The 17,177-nt window shown below is 36.6% G+C and overlaps 1 protein-coding gene and 1 long non-coding RNA gene across 2 annotated transcripts; one reads left to right on the forward strand and one right to left on the reverse strand.

Annotated features, from left to right (window-relative positions):
- Positions 1-1,155: 1,155 nt before the first annotated feature.
- On the reverse strand, positions 1,156-7,675 carry LOC125585876. The gene is made up of 3 exons (XM_048755588.1): positions 5,817-7,675; positions 4,267-5,120; positions 1,156-1,221 (listed from the first exon to the last, which is right to left on the reverse strand). Exons 1-3 carry the CDS (start codon positions 5,920-5,922, stop codon positions 1,156-1,158), a joined length of 1,026 nt encoding a protein of 341 aa, XP_048611545.1. The 5' UTR covers positions 5,923-7,675.
- Positions 7,676-12,001: 4,326 nt separating this feature from the next.
- LOC125585300 lies at positions 12,002-16,650 on the forward strand. The gene is made up of 5 exons (XR_007322217.1): positions 12,002-13,311; positions 13,378-13,544; positions 13,968-14,129; positions 14,332-16,020; positions 16,188-16,650. It is a non-coding gene; the product is annotated as an uncharacterized LOC125585300 (long non-coding RNA).
- The last annotated feature ends 527 nt before the right edge of the window (positions 16,651-17,177 follow it).

Below are 17,177 nucleotides of genomic sequence, written 5' to 3' on the forward strand. Positions count from 1 at the left end.
ATATCCTCCTGAGATCTAGTATCATTTGTTTGTACCTCTTCAAGCGCTTTCTGCAAGTCCGATATTTTTTCCTTCCCATAACGTGGATCATTTTTCCTCCATTTGGCTATCTCTCGGCGGCAATTACTAATTTGTTCCACTATACCAGTCCTTGTTCCTTCATTATTATCGGACCATCCCATTGTAATTGATTCCATAAGACCTTCTTGTCCAACCCATCTCTTATCAAATCTAAACTGCCATTTTCTCCTAGAAAATTTATCTTCTAAATAAGCCACCACTGGGCGATGATCCGATGCCACCATCCCTAAATATTCTGTATAAGAACAGGGGAATAGCGTGTGCCACTCCTCATTCGCTAATGCACTTTCTAAACGACATCTAACCATTACTGCCCCTTTGCCCTTGCCCCTCCTACCTTGCCATGACAACTTATTTCCTTTAGCAGGGAACTCGAGTAGACCACAATTCCTTATCATATTGTTAAAAGGAACAAATGAGTTCGCATTTCTCAATGCTCCACCTTCTTTTTCATGATTTCCTGTGATCTCATTTAAATCACCAATAATAAACCAATGGTCTGATCGCGAAATTCCATATCTAGTTAAACGTTCCCACACTTGTTCTCGTAAATCTTGAACTGGGTCTCCATACACAAACGTCAAATATACCATTTTCCCAAGAGCCACTGCTTCTACATCTATCATTCGATTACTTGAATATAACATATTAACCTGATACTCATTATTGTAATAAAGCGCTAATCCACCACTTCGCCCCACTGGATCCACAGTGACCAAATTATCAAATCCGAAATGACCTTGAAATTTCTGGACAAACTCAAATTCTTGCTTTGTCTCCGATAAAAATAAAAAATCCGGCTTATGTTTATGCCATATCTCCGTTAAATAACTTATCGCCCACTTACTTTCCATTCCTCGGCAATTCCAACTTATTGCTCTCATTTAAAAAATATATAGAAAAGCTCTTTTGAGCTGCCTAAACTGGGTGTAATGATACCCTGAATTCTCCAAATCCCATATTAAATAGGCACGTTGCCATGTTAAAACCATCAAATTTATTAATTCTTCAAAACAATTGCGCATCTCGTGTTGGAATAAAATATTAGCATGGTCTCTAGGAAACACCAAGTTCCTAATCTCCACCCATCTCATTAAACCATCTCGAAATCCCCAACACCAATTTACCTCCGTAATACCTCTATCACGTAAGAATAGTATCAGTAGACAGTTATAATTTAAGCAAATTATAAAGCTCCTGGTCCACATCATGAGAAATAAAGTATTGCACCAACACATAAAAACCATTAAACGTGATTCTTTGTATACACAAGCATAATACGTGATAATTTCGTTATCCCAATTTCTCAGCCATAACAAAATCATATTTCCAAGTACACACTTTTGAGCTCCATATCTAAATCCAGAGAAACCTTTATGTCCAATTACCCGCTGCTGAACTCCCACGCCAAATTCAACTAATGCTTGATATGGTAGTCTTCGGTTTGATGAGACCAAAGACCTCATCTGTCCGCTCTTTCCATAACCTATTTTTGGTATCCCAAAGACCTGACACTACAAGAAAACATCGGTATTCTGACGGACATTCCGACGGAAAATGAAATCCTCGGAATTTCCCGAGGATTTTGGGTTTCCTCGGAATTTCCTAGGAATATACCGACGGAATTCCGAGGAAACATCAATCCGTCGGAATATTCCGAGGAAATTCCGACGAACTATTGATCGATCGATGCGTTTTTGGACATATACCCATCGATCGATCACATTGTTACGCTTTGGTCCATCTTAGTGATCGATCGATGCGTTTTTGGACATAAATACATTGATCGATCCGTTTATAAAAAAACATTCGAGATTTTGAAACCCCAAACACTAGTTCCTCAGAATCTCCTCGGAATATTCCGAGGAAATTCCGAGGAACACTTGATATCCTTGATCGATCGATGGGATAATCTCATCGATCGATCACATTGTTACGCTTTGGTCCATCTTAGTGATCGATCGATGCGTTTTTGGACATAAATACATCGATCGATTCGTTTATAAAAAAACATTCGAGATTTTGAAACCCTAAACACTAGTTCCTCAGAATTTCCTCGGAATATTCCGAGGAAATTCCGAGGAACACTTGATATCCTCGATCGATCGATGGGATAATCTCATCGATCGATCACATTGTTTCGCTTTGGTCCATCTTAGTGATTGATCGATGCGTTTTTGGACATATATCCATCGATCGATCCGTTTAAAAAAAAATTGACGTTTTGAAACCCCAAACACTAGTTCCTCGGAATTTCCTCGGAATATTTCGACGGAATTCTGAGGAAGAAAAGGGTTTCCTCGGAATTCCCTCGGAATATTCCGAGGAAATTCCGAGGAAATAGGGTTTTTAAACCGAAAACAACGTTTTGCGGTTTGAATAACACCTATATAACCCTTATTAAGTGTCTTACGTTCATTATGAAGTCAAAAATTTGTTCATTACCCTATAATAAACACTTTTCCGATTGTATGAACGAAATCCCCACAACATAAGAGAAACACTTTTACACTTTAATGAACGGTAAAGGGAATACTTACAATTCGTTTTGAAATTTGTTATTTCATGGTTTATGCTCATCTATACAAAGAATCTTCAATGGTATGCATTACAATTGTATAAGAAATGAAATACGGCAAACAAAATTGATGTTTTGAAACCCCAAACACTAGTTCCTCGGTATTTCCTCGGAATATTCCGAGGAAATTCCGAGGAACAATATAAATTAATAGAAATACATGCACAGGATATTCTTTTTCCTCGAATTAATGAAAATATTCCGAGGAAATTCCGACGGATATTTAAGTGGCCGTCAGAATTTCCTCGGAATATTTTCATTTAACCGAGCAAACAAGCCGCCAAATATTTCGCGAAAATTGAAATTGAAAATACTGAGGGAATTCCGACGGAAAATATCCGTCAGACCCAAGGTTTTATAAACTCGAACCGCATCTTCTTCCCCATTTCTCTCTTCTTCCCCATTTCTCTCTTCTTCCTCTCCGGCGATCTCTCTCTCCTTCCGGCGTTCTCCACCTTCTCTCGCGACGATCTCTCCGGCGAATCCTTTCCATTCCTTTACAAATCATGTAAGGACCTTATCTCACTCTCTTAGGTCCTATTTGTTAGGTTTTTAAGTAGATTTGATGATTTTAGAAGTTTTTTGATAGATTTTTGTTAGGGTGATTGGGTAGGATTGTGATTTGTTGTGTAATAGGTTTAGAATTGTGATTTGGTTGTGTTGAATTGATTTAGAACTTTTTTATAAATTGTTTATTATTTTTGTATTTACAAAACGTTTATATAAATTCGATTTTACAAAACGTTTTTGTATATAAATTCGATTTTTGGATTTATAAAAGATGATTTCATATTTATAAAAATATTTATATTTATTAAAACTAATTTTGTATTTATAAAACATTTTTTTGATTTATAAACACTATTTTTTTTATTTTTGTATTTATAAAAACTATTTTTAAATATACAAAATGTTCTTTGTATATAAATTCGTTTTTTGGATTTATAAAAGATGATTTCATATTTTAAAATTAATTTTGTATTTATAAAACATTTTTTGATTTATAAACACTATTTGATTATTTTTTGTATTTATAAATACTATTTTGTATTTATAAAAAGATGATATCATATCTATAAAAATATTTATATTTATTAAAACTAATTTTGTATTTATAAAACATTTTTTTTTATTTATAAACACTATTTTATTATTTTTTGTATTTATAAAAACTATTTTGTATTTATAAAAAGATGATTTCATATTTATAAAAATATTTATATTTATTAAAACTAATTTTGTATTTATAAAAAATTTTTTATTTATAAAAACTATTTTATTATTTTTTGTATTTTAAATATGTTTTCTATTTCAATTTTAATTTTATATTTTTGAATTTCAGTTAAAAAAAATAAATTTATAATTTTTTTTTGAATTTTGGAAATATTCCGAGGAAGTGTATCCCTCGGAATATTCCGACGACATATTCCTCGGAATATTCCGAGGAATTTCCGACGAAAAAAGTCCTCGGAATATTCCGAGGACTTTCATTTCCTCGGAATTCCGTCGGAAATTTCCGAGGGATTTCCGAGGAAAGATGAATTTCCGAGAAGTTATTTCCGAGGACTTTTTTCGTCGGTATGTCGTCGGAATAGCGTTATTCCGACGACATACCGACGATTTTTTCCCTCAGTATGCCGCTGTTTTCTTGTAGTGTGAGAAACATCCCAAAACCAAAACCGCAACGTCCAGATAAACCAATACATTACGAAAAGACTCACAGTCCCTATCAGCCATGACCGAGAAGAGATAGTAGAAGCAATAAAAGCACCAAGTTTATTCCAACATAAGACCAGAACCAAAAGCACTAGGAAAACATAAACCCATCGGCCAAAACAATGCCATAAAACCCCAATTCCCAACAACAAAGAAATGCTCATAGAGCTTATTGATAAAAAATAATGAAAAACTCCCCAACCCCACCACTTATCAGACCACAGTACTTCTTGAGATTTGATCCACGGTTTGGAAGAGGAAGGTTTAGGGTTTAAGGGGCCCTTATCCTCTGTCTGTCTTGCTCCATCTCCTCCTCCATGTCTCTTGCCTGGCTTAGCATGAGCATTCTTCCGTGGTGAAAGCACTGCCTGAACAAACCTCATCTTAGAAGTCCCCATTGTGATCGCCGTTGTTTTCTTGAACAACGCCTTACGTGCTCCTTTCTTCTTCTCATCATCCTCTGCTTGAACACTCTGATCACCAATCCCCCCCTGCTCATTCTCCACGTTCTTAGGTTCCCTCGTATCCACTTGGACCGTTTCCACCTCCCCATCTGTGAGTGCCTGAAATTCATCCTCATCAGCCTTAGCCTCTTCCTTACCCTCCACATCTGTCTCAGTTCCATTAAACTCCATAGTTTCTGTGACAGCATCGCCAACTCCATGACCCATCACTTCCTCAGTCTTGTCCAGACTAGTTACCATCTTGCTAGTCTCCACCTTCTCCACTTGTTCACCATTTTTCCCTTTTTTCACCCAAAATAGAATGAAAGTAGAAGATGAGACGCTTGGAAGAATGATACAAAAGATAGTCGATCCTAACATCCTTATATATTGCCACCATTTTTCTTTTTTTTCACCCAAAACATTTTCCCACATGAAACGATATCTCAGCAGATTGTATCTTTCGTTCTCGATCCCAAGATTACGTCGCCTTTCCGAAATGCCCAGATACCGTAATTGCCAAACCCCAAGAAAACCCAATCTTTGATTGTGTCTCCGAATCTCAATGACAAAGAAAAGAACCATTAAAACTTCAATTCCAGAGATACTACCTTTGTATATTGGTGATTCGACATTGACTACATTCGAAATCGAATTCCAGTAGAGCCGAATCGAAACTTTCCTTATTCCTCCAAAGATCCCTCTGTTGACACCCATATCGAACCCCAAAAACCTCGAAAGAGAGCCCCATTTCCAATCACCATGATATCTGTCTGCACCGATCGAAATCCCTATGATAATGCTCGGGTCCCATCGACGAGAAACCATCGAAAACCCTAAATCGCCGTCTGCATCGCCTTGTTTTTCTCTTGCCTCTTGTTTGGTTTTGTATTTTTCTAAGAAATCCACGTGTCAGCAGCAGGTTGAACGACTTTCTGACCTGGATCCTAGGTGGCAGCACATGAGAGAGGTAAACATTTCAATTCCAGAGATACTACCTTTGTATATTCGTGATTCGACATTGACTACATTCGAAATCGAATTCCAGTAGAGCCGAATCGAAACTTTCCTTATTCCTCCAAAGATCCCTCTGTTGACACCCATATCGAACCCCAAAAACCTCGAAAGAGAGCCCCATTTCCAATCACCATGATATCTGTCTGCACCGATCGAAATCCCTATGATAATGCTCGGGTCCCATCAACGAGAAACCATCGAAAACCCTAAATCGCCGTCTGCATCGCCTTGTTTTTCTCTTACCTCTTGTTTGGTTTTGTATTTTTCTAAGAGATCCACGTGTCAGCAGCAGGTTGAACGACTTTCTGACCTGGATCCTAGGTGGCAGCACATGAGAGAGGCAAACATTTATGTATATATATAGATATAATATTCAGACAGCATAGAATATCTTTCAAAGATTCATATTACTAAGAAAAAATTACTAGAATGTTAAGGAAAAATTGGGATATGACTAGAATAACATATATTTTTTAAAAATTACTAGAATATTTGTAGACTCCTAGTTAATTACAATTAAGACTCTTGGTTAGTTTTATTTAATTGAGATTATTTTTAAACCATAAATTCATGTCATAATTACTGTAGCCATGTCATTATAACTGCAATTATTCTGATCAAAAGAGAAGGAAGACAATGAATCGTCTTTCTAACTAAACTTCCTGTGTTGAAAAAAGAACCCCACAAGTTTCATCATTCGTCGCTTAAACCCTAATCTTTTGAGTCGATATTGTTGTTTATCATCTGAAATTCTCGAACTGTTTTCTCCAATAAAGTCTTCACGAAATCTTCTTCTCCGATAAAGTCTTCGCGAAATCGTCTGCTCCGCAAGCGTTTCTACGAAATCCTCTTTGCTGCACTCGCCCAAAATCATCTTCTCTCCTGAGTTTTTCGAGTTTGTGGCTGAGTTTTAATATATGTTGTGGCTGAGTTACTTTTCTTTTACAAGTGGTTTATATATGCAGTTGTGGCTAAGTTACTTCCCGTCAATCTCCGAAAACCTACCTATAAGAAGTGTGCATTCTGAGGAGAAAAGGAAAATACATTCCAAAAAACATCCAAGTTGGCAGTTGTGGGTTGTTTTCATTGAAGTTTGTTTGTGATTTGATACTCATATTTGGATAATCTAAATTTTTTTCCAGATCTGAGTGAAAGAGAAGATTGAACAGTAAGAGAATGGGGGAGACGGAAAGAAGTGACGGAGTCAGCAGAGACGACACAGAGGAGTTCAATGAAGCTTGGAGACATGGAGGAGTTATCACCGAAATGGTGCAGAAAACCTGTATTTTTGGTTTTCTATGTAAGAATAACTCACCCATGTATTTTTCATTTGACTTATGCTATGTTTACACAACTCAGCCTTGTCGTTTATATATCTCAGCCTTGTCGTTTATATAACTCAGCCATACCTCAAACATACCCTAAAATCAGAAAATGTTTATATAACTCAGTCATGTCGTTTAGATAACTCAGCCGTATCGTTTATATAACTCAGCCATACCTCAAACATACCCTAAAATCGGAAAATTGAATTCAAGTACTTTAAAAAGTTATATTAAAGATCATCTTATCAATATAAAGTGAATATAAATCAACTGAATGTGTATAGTTTCTTGAATTTTCAAGTGAGACTTTAACTTGATCTTGAGATATATGTTCTCTTACAATCACTTATACAATTCTTACTTACAAGACTCTAACTTTAATCTTTTCTTAAATCTAAACCTCAAATCCAAAACTATAGAATTATAAAGTTTATCTTTGAACATTAAATATGATACTTATTATTCTTTAAAGTTTAAGGTTTAGGTTTAAAGTTTATGTTTATAGTTTAGAGTTAAAATCAAATTTTAATCATTTTAAAAAAAAAATTAATCTTTAATTTTTAAATTTCATTTTAAATTTTGATTTAAACCAGTTGTGGAAACTAAAATTCGCACTGTCGATTTCCGTAATCGGAGGAAAGTCAAGAAACTCTAACTTTTCCTAAGGTTCCGGATTCTCTGCGAGAGCCAACGACAAGTGACCAAAAAAATGCAGAAAATATGAAAAGATAACAAAACGAATTTATATAAAAGGTAGATCTTATTTCGAATCCGCGTAAGAGCGTTGCGATCATTACAAGAGATTATAAAATCTTTGGCCGCAAGAGATGTCAGCAAATTACCTAGTTCTAGCAACCTAAAACCTAGTTGAGTCGCAGCTCGATAACAGAAGACGAAAAAGATACAAAAAAGGTTTTGGTTGATTTCGAACTGAACCTTATGACAGGCTGCCTACGTACCCCTTTCGAGGATCAAGCCGAACGTAAGTTGATAGAAATAGTAGAACAAGAGATCGAACCACCTTTGCAAATTCATCTAGTAATCGAGTGCCAATCATAAAAACAAAACATGTCGAGAATAATGCCTAAAGTTTCTAACTTCAAAGAGTTCTAAGAGTAAAATGAATTGTTTCCTTGCCTCTTCAACCTCGACGTCCTTACATACTCCTCCTAGAGGCGGTTTTCTCTTTCCTTTTATGCCCTTGGTCGAGTTTATCGCTTCGCGGAAATATTCCATTTTCCTTCAATCTTTGTGTTTATCTTTGGAAACTTCACATTTATCCTCCGAACTTGACATTTATCTTCTCCTGCACAATAAAAGATAAACCATCATTATTATTAGGCTTGATTTCGTATAAAATCGTGAGTGGGCTTTTAGCCGCGTTCTGGAACCTTTCGGGCCATTTTTCGACTTAAGCGTTTTTACGATTTATTGAAAGACCGCTTCTGAAACGACATCGATTCTGAAGAAAGTTCGACTTTCTCGTATAGTGGAGGCAGTTCAAGGTGTTTAGTTAACCGTTTCCGTTTCATACGATCAATTCAAATTTCATACGAGATAACAAGTTCTTCAGTTTTTAAATCGTAAAGTTCCAATGATGACTACGATCGAGATGAAACAAGAGCAAGTTCGATCTGATCTCGAAGGAGGTAGCTACGAGGACGGGACGAAGATGGATTAGTTGATCCAACTCGCCGAATGGGCGAGTTGGACGGTTCGCTCGCTCCAACTCGCCCGTTCGGCGAGTTGGACGGTGCGTTTGGTCCAACTCTCCCGTTCGGCAAGTTGGACGGTGCGTTTGGTCCAACTCACCCGTTCGGCGAGTTGGACGGTGCATTTGGTCCAACTCGCCCTTACGACGAGTTTGACGGTGCGTTCGTTCTAACTCGCCGAACGGGCGAGTTGGGTGATAGAGCTTTATAGTTTTTTGTTGTTTGGATTCGTTTGTCCGAGGCCTAGAGTAACCTTTCTCGAGGACTTATCGTATGAATCCTTTCTGTAATCCCGCTCTTCTTCTTTTTTAAAAAAAATTATCTCTCTTTTTCAAAGAGGACATATCCTGGGAAATTTCTGACGTTTATTCCGTCGTAAACGATTTTGACCCCAACAGTTAGACCCTCAGCTCGCTAGAATTTTTGCGATGTTCTTGCGAGCGGTTAGGCAGGTCAGGTAAGTTAGGTGGAGTTAATGGTTGGAAGTGGTCTGCTCACTCTACTAAAAGTGGAGTGCGATAAGATTAAGGCTGCACCTTGTGAAGGCTGCCAACGTACCCTTGTTGAAGGGATCAAGCCTTTCGTAGTTCATCCGGGAGTTAAGATTCTTAAGACCTGTTTTCCAGTGAGACCTTTACGGTCCAGTTTATATGTTGTGTAGAGGTTATCAGGCATGTTACTGCCGATGAGATTTTATATTGGACCTTTGCGGGCCTCAAGACTAGCTTTGCTGGCTGTTTTAATGAATTGAGTTTAGCGTTTTAAGAGCATGTTTATATTCATATGAATGTATAGGGAAGTTTATGAGTTGTCATCTCATATTCTAACTCTTTGATAGATCATTATATTATATGTTCGTCTTAGACGAGAATGTTCAAAAATTTTGCTTTTCGGAATTTCATGAACGTTGGAACACAGACGAAGAGACATATTTTGGGATCTCATATCTTTCGATATCATGCCTAGAGAAGTTACATACCAGTGTGTTGGGTTTAGGGCAAGACCTAGGCTTACTTTTGGTTTTAGGATCTCGTACACAGACGAAGAGACATATTTTGGGATCTCGTATCTTTCGATATCATGCCTAGAGAAGTTACAGACCAGTGTGTTGGGTTTAGGGCAAGACCTAGGCTTACTTCTGTTTTTAGGGTGTGAAATGACTAATTTGGCTTACGTATCCCGTTACAGTTTCAACCTGATTCCATACCAATTTAAAGTCCGCAATAGGTTCTCGGCTTATACGACTTGTATGGTTGGAACCGAGCATCTCTCCAAGGACAATTTCTAAGTCTCCTGCAAGTGCTGACCAAAATTTTGGATTTCTTTTATAGCGCTATTATCCTTGTGTCGGATGTCTGAGAGCTATCTCTATGAGATGGCTAAGTCTGTTTAGGTCGTTAAGAGTTTGTTGTGATCAACAACGAACATAATGGTAGATATTACCATTTTTGAGTCTCCACGAAGAATACGTGTTTGAGAAGATGTTAGTGCGTATGATTGTTTGGTCTTCCAAGAAGGTGTTTTTATCTAGGAAGGTATTTTTGTCGAGAAAAACTTATTCTTCAAGCATCTGCGACGTCTCCGATGCTGAATATTGGTTTTTCTTTTGCATGCCACGTTTCGTGGTTGAAATTTTCCGGCTTGAAGATGTTTCGCGGTGTTGCAAGATTTTTGTCTTAACCCTACGTCGGAGAAACATTTTTAGTTTGTCTGCGGATGTTCGCAGCCAAAACTGTTGTTGCTATTTGGATGCTAATAGTTTGATTTGCGAACGAGGAATTAGGACCGAGGGGTCTCGTAAATTTGTCCATGGGAAGAAGCGTTTTCCTTCATAGTGTTTTGTGAAGTGTTGGCCTTCCGAGATCTATTTCGTGCATTTTTGAGGATGTTTCGTATAGCTCTAGGAGCTTTGTTACGAATTTTTCCTTACATGCCGCGTGTTATGGGTAAAACGTAGCGGGCTTAAAGTGAATTGTGGAACATATTGAACTTGGTCGATTGTCGAAAATTTTAAGTTTTCCGCGAATCTTGGTTGTTAGGACTGAGTTTTGTTACGAAGAATTTATCATGTGATTTTCGACTATGGGTTATACGATAATTATTTTCTTAATAGTCACATGACGTTTTTAGACAAATCGCAGATTGTCGTTTAGCCGTTAAGTGATGGAGCGATGGTTTCTCAAATACATTAGCTTGGCGTGAAGGATATGTTCATTAAGGTAGCCAACGATGTTGTAGGTCAAGGATTAGACCATGGTACTTTCGTGTTAACATGAAGGTCATGTTAGTTTACGATTGTCCTTAAAGGGGATGCTGAATTCTGGTTCAGACTTTTACTGGAAGGCGTAATTGACCGAGGGTCAGAGAGCGCTTGTCGAGATTGATGGGCCAAGTATACCGGGGTTATCCGTGTTAAGATGCCCGATATTCATAGAAAACGATTCTCCGCTTTAGGTTTCAGTTATACGATGAATGTTTCGTATAATGTTACCTATAGTCTTATGAAAATTGATTCGTTTTTGTCCTAAGAGGTTTGATACAGAACCAGTGTAAAGTCAGTTGTGGGATGATTGCCTGCTCGGATGTGACCGAGGGGAACGAAAGGCAGAAGCCAGCGAGCCGCAGGGCTAAAAAATGAACTCTATTAGATCGTAATGCGAAGATATAAAGTTTTGATTGATCATCCAAAGTCAGATCTTACAGCTTTGTATTTGCTATACGAAAAATACTTCTTCGTAAAACCTGTTATGTTTACTTTTAAAAGTTTCTTCGTATGAATTGATCTGATTGTACGAAGAATTTTTCGCGTAAGTAATGGGCGACTGGTTTTACGAAGGTTGTAAATCAGTGATATGTATACACATGTCAAAGTAGCGTTGTTTCTGCGGGTTTTACGAGAAACGTTTCTGCTTTGATTTCAATCTTTTTTGAAAGTTGCTTGGAGTTACTCATGGAGTGTTACCGAAGTTTATTTCTCTACGATCTAGTCGCATAACGTTTTTCATAGGCTTTTGAGAGGATTCTCATGACATATTCGTTTCTGGAACGAATTGGTCAACCAGCGGTAGATCTAGCCAATGATCGGGAAGAAAGTGATCCCTTTGTTGTGCTCTCTGCTACTTTTATTCCTATTTTTCTTTGTCGCAAATGTTTTCGATGCTTTTCCGTGACTCACTTGATTTAACGGAAACTGAATTAAATGCTATGATGTGTGTAGATTTCTCGTATAATTTTTTATTTTTATACGAAACTGGCTTTATAAAGCCGGAAAGGGCTTCAAGACTTTGGCTAATCGTCGAGTTACAGTTTGATATTGGTACATGTTTTCTATACGCATGACTGCAACAAGAAATGTTGTATAGTCTTTGAGATTATGTTCATGATCATCTGGATATGTTGCTAGCTTTTAGACGAATTTTAGATTGTCGTTTGCCTTTTTGGGACGATTTTAGTGTGGCATCGTATTGCCTAATTGTTTTTCTGCCTATTTCTGCGAGAGTTTGCTTTGACGAAAGTGTTTTCTTGATGACGAGGCAAAATTTTTTGAAGTTTGGGAGTATACGAGTATAGTATACGTACCTACTCCTTTTTTTTACGAAAGAAAACGGTTGAACCGATATTTTGAAGGGTTGTGTACGTTTCGTCTTCCGAGGATTGGAATGATCGATAATCTGGGTTGATTTAAAGACGACGCTGGGACTATGATTTGGTTGTTTTCAGGTTGACGCACTACAAGAAATATGAATATTGGTAGCAGTTCACGGTAGCACGAATTCACCAACTGCTACTAAAAAGGTCAAAAGTCGGATTGCAACTCTATCGTAGCATTAAATCAACGCTATGCAGTATTCTCACTAAGCGGGAAGTCAAAAACCCATTTTAGTACACACTTTTTTTTTGGTAACACTTTAAACCGCCAACACTTACGGAAATTTTGATTTTTGACACCAAAACTTTTTGTTTTTGGGAATTTCTTTTTTTGATAAGTCATTTCTTCCTCTAGACAACAAATTTTCGTTCATTCATGTCTAGAAAAAAAATCAATTCTTTTCAACTCGATGATCTCAAACCCAGATTCGGCACAACTCCGGCGAGTTTCCCCACCTCTTCCGTTCTCAATCCAGCTACGCTCCGACAATCCCAAACCCTATATGTTCTCTCTGCTTCTGCGAAACCTTAGATGTTGGAGGGGAAGAAGACCTGCTAGTCTTCAATGGCAGAAGAGGATATAAGTTCACAAGGGAGCTTATCTTGCTACCTCTGAGATGGAAGACTGTAAACGTGAGGCTTAGCGGTGAGGACGGCGAGATCGGCGACGCACAGTGGCGAAGGATTGCTTATGAATCTGCGTCCTCATTTGCGCTTTTGGAGAGTAGGAGAAACTCGATTTCGAGTTTGTTTAAGATGGATATGTGTCCTTCCCTGTATCAGACTGAGTGGTGAGTACACTCGGATTTTTCAATTGGAAGTTTTGTTCTTTATTACAGTTAATTGTGTTGTGTCAGGTGGGAATGGAATACATCAAGGATTGTGCAGTGTTTGATTGATGAAGCATCTTGTTTTCAGTTACTTGGAGCCTCTTGCAGTTTCTCTGGTTAAAGAGAAATGGTCACTTGTTCAACTACTCATGTTGTCTTCATATTCTGGATTCGGCACTTCCAGCTTGAAACAAGTAAAGACTCGGTTTGTTTGTCATTTGATTTTGATTTTGTTTTGCTTCTCATTGTATTGGTTGATATCCTCTTCTGCCATTGAAGACTCGGTTTGACACTCTTGAGGCAAAAAAAAAAAAAACATGGATAAAGCTTTTTCTACACTCTGTTTTGTTACTAAGCTTTCTAAACATGGATATAGGTTATGTCTTTACTCTATTTCTTGTCTGTTTTGGTCATGAAGAACACTTGACTAAAGTTTTTGTCTTTGCTATGTACTTCACAAAATCGTTTCTTTTGATCTAATTTCAACTAAAGTTGTCCTCTTTTGATTCAGGGCTAGCATAAAAACTTGTGCTCTACTAGGATTACTTCACTGTTGTTAGTTTTAGAGTTTGGAAATATTCTTTTGTGATCTGATTTGCGTAATGATCATTTTGCAGGTTACTTGAGTTTGGTTAAAGTCACTAGAGAGTAGAAGATTAGAAAAAGATAAAGAGAAATCTCCAGCACCTTGTGGAGGTCATCTCCCTCCATCTCCTGTAGTTGATGCTAAGAAGTCCATGTCTGCTGCTAAACTTGCAAATCAGATGATGAAAAGGCAGGTTCTAATTCTTTGTCAAATGATAGAATAGAATTTTGCGTGATGTTGAACCTGATTTGATGGATACGCTGATTCTCCACAGTGTTACTACCAATCTAATATGTATTGCTGTTTCCTCTGACCTGATTGAATTTTAGAATGGCTGTAAAGTTATCTGTGGAACTCAAAATGGTATCCTCATGTTGTGTTAATGTTTACTGCAGTTGATGCTTAAAAACAATTTGGATGCTTATACCAAGAATAGCAACAGCTCCTGAGGGGACCAAGTAACCATGTTCATGATGAGTTATGTGCAGGCTCCAAAAACCTCACAATATAAGATGGCTACTGAGTTTCAAGACAGTACTTGAAATCAGATATGATGAAAGGCCAAAGTTTTGTCCATTGGTTCTGATTTGTTGTTGATCCTTACCTGCAAATTCTCAAGGGTTGTCCGTATCTGGAGGTAATTTGTTAAATCTTGCTGAGGCATTGGTTCGGAGAAGCAAGAGAAACTATGAAATTGAACTTGGTTTTTGTATTCTTGTGATGCTTTGCAGTCTCTGCAACTTAATATCCAAACTCATTGTTGAGTTTGTCAACTGTCTTTTGCTTTGAGTTCATGTTTTCATGTATTGACTTTGTATGTTTAAAAAATTTAATGGTAAATTACATGCTAGTTTATGATTTACTTGTGTTTTATTAGAATAATTTATATTTATTAATATTATTGCAATATACATTATCAAGGTTATGTTTAAAAATTAGATTATCATTTATATTTATAAAGTTAATGATATTTTTATTTCTCGATCCTCCAAAACCCTAAACTTTAAAAACAATTTCTATAACTCATTTGTATTTTGTAATTTTTTTTAAAAAAAATCCAACCCTAAACCCTATATATGTTTTATACCCTAAACATAAATTTTAAAATTCAATATTTTCATAATATAGCTTCGACCTTAAATTTAAGTTCAAAATTTAATCATTTTAAAAATATAATCTCAAATTTAAATTCTAAACCTCAAACACTAAATCTTAAATCTATACCCTAAATTTAATACCCTAAACCCTAAACTTAAACCTTGCATACAAAGTCATAAATCTAATCTTTTCAAACTTATATATAAACTTTAAACTTAAACTCCAGTTATATTCTAAAACTCAAACCATACACTCAGCTATAAATCTAAACCCTTAACCCTAAACTACATACCTCACACTAACCTATATCATAAAGACATAAACCATAACTCCATTTCATATATCCCAAACATCAATAACAAATTTAAATTTTTAAATTTTAAATTTAAAGCTAAAATTAAAATTAAATTTTTAAATTTTAAATTGTGAAACCTAATTCTTTGAATTATGTCTTAAAATAATTTTTGTACATTAAAAGTCACCACTAATTGTTTTGTGTATTAAAACAAAAATAAAACAAGAAATAGTTACAAAAGATATGATTGGTCAAAGTAAAGTAACCAATAATGTGCAAGCACTAGAATTACACTATATTTCAATCACAAACGTTGATTAAGATACATCTAATGGACAAAAATGCATTGAAAAAGAAGTGTTTGTTTCTCTCTCTCGTCTCACCCGCGTATCCTCTGATTCTTTTCTTTCACTTTCTTTGTCTCCGTCTCTCATCTTCTTCTCCATCCCTCTAACAAAATCTCTCTCAACCACCACCATCACCTTAACCACAAACAATAACCACAAACGAATCTGTATCTGAGACCCTCACGGCATTGTTTGGAAGGGACCACACGAGAGAGACAACTACAGCGATGCAGCCGAAGAAGACCATGTCGAAGGATGAGAGGAAGAAGAGGTGAATCACGCAATGGCTCCACCAAGTCACCTCCTAGATTCTGAGATACCCCAAAAACCTAAATCAGAAACAGGTCTCTATATCTCCTACGCATCTCTTTCATCTCTCTCTCTCTCTCTCTCTCTCTCTCTCTTTTGATTCTGGTTTCGTCACTGTTTTTGGTATAGAAAGTTGATGGAAAGGATTTGCCATGAAAGTTTAAATCTTTTTATGTTTGTGTTTTGAAATCTGGGTTTCAAGATAAACAGAAGATGAAGAATATCAGGAGACAGAGAGAAGGGACGAAGGCAGAGGAATAAGAAGGTGAACAAGGCATAGGAGCTTAAAGGAGAAGGAGGTAAGGCGAAATCGTAGCTCTGTAGTGATGGAGATGGCGGCTATGACAGCCATGAAAGGAGGAGAGAGTAGCGGCTTAAAGTTAGGTTTTTGGAAAACTGGGTTACATAGATGGATGTTGTGCGGCGGAGGAGGCAGAGCAGGGGAGGCAGTGCGGAGGAGGAGGTAGGTGCGAAAGAGTTAGGTTTTTTTTTCTAGATTTAGTTTTTAAACCGGTTTGTATGTAAACCGGTTTAATTTGTAAATCGACAATATTTGTAATTGGGTTTACTTTATAAACCGAAATCAGTTGTAAACCAATTTTTTAATATAAACCGAAATAATTTATAAACCGGTTTAATATATATATCGAAATCAGTTGTAAACCCATTTTTAATATTAAACCAGATTAAATCTCAAAATTAATAATAATAATCAATTTTATTTTATTTTCAGCGATCAATATTCATAGCACTGAAAATATGTCATTATAAATTACTGAGTTACAAAAAGGTATTCCATGACAAAAAACAAATGTCATAACAAAATATTTTATGGCACACGTAAAGTGCCACATAAAATATTTAAATAGCGAAAAGAAATCGCTATAAATAGGTATAATATAACACATGACCAACGCTATAATATCTGTATATTGTTACAGCACGCGAAAAATGCTACGCTAGGGGGGGGGGGTCTATTATAGCTGCGGCTGTCACGGCATTCTTCGAAACGCTATGAAAACGATATGATAGCGTTTATCGGGTGCTATTAATACCGATATTTCTTGTAGTGACGACTTGGAATATGTCGGTTTTAAGAAAGTTGTTAGAAACGAATCGGTTTTAAGACGATGTTTGTATCTCTAGTTCTTTCTTTCTTTAAGAAGCGACCTGAATGTGCGTGGCGATCGTT

Source organism: Brassica napus, chromosome C4 (genome assembly GCF_020379485.1).
Source record: "Brassica napus cultivar Da-Ae chromosome C4, Da-Ae, whole genome shotgun sequence".
Taxonomy (NCBI): domain Eukaryota; kingdom Viridiplantae; phylum Streptophyta; class Magnoliopsida; order Brassicales; family Brassicaceae; genus Brassica; species Brassica napus.

Excerpts from the sequence above, each read along its gene's own strand:
- LOC125585876 (XM_048755588.1), bottom strand. The coding sequence starts at position 5,922 with ATGGGTGTCAACAGAGGGATCTTTGGAGGAATAAGGAAAGTTTCGATT. Across the intron at positions 5,121-5,816 it reads CGAATCACGAATATACAAAG|GGAAAAATGGTGAACAAGTG; the intron begins GTAGTATCTCTG and ends GGGTGAAAAAAG. Across the intron at positions 1,222-4,266 it reads GAAAAAATCGTCGGTATGTC|AGGTATTACGGAGGTAAATT; the intron begins GTCGGAATAACG and ends CTTACGTGATAG.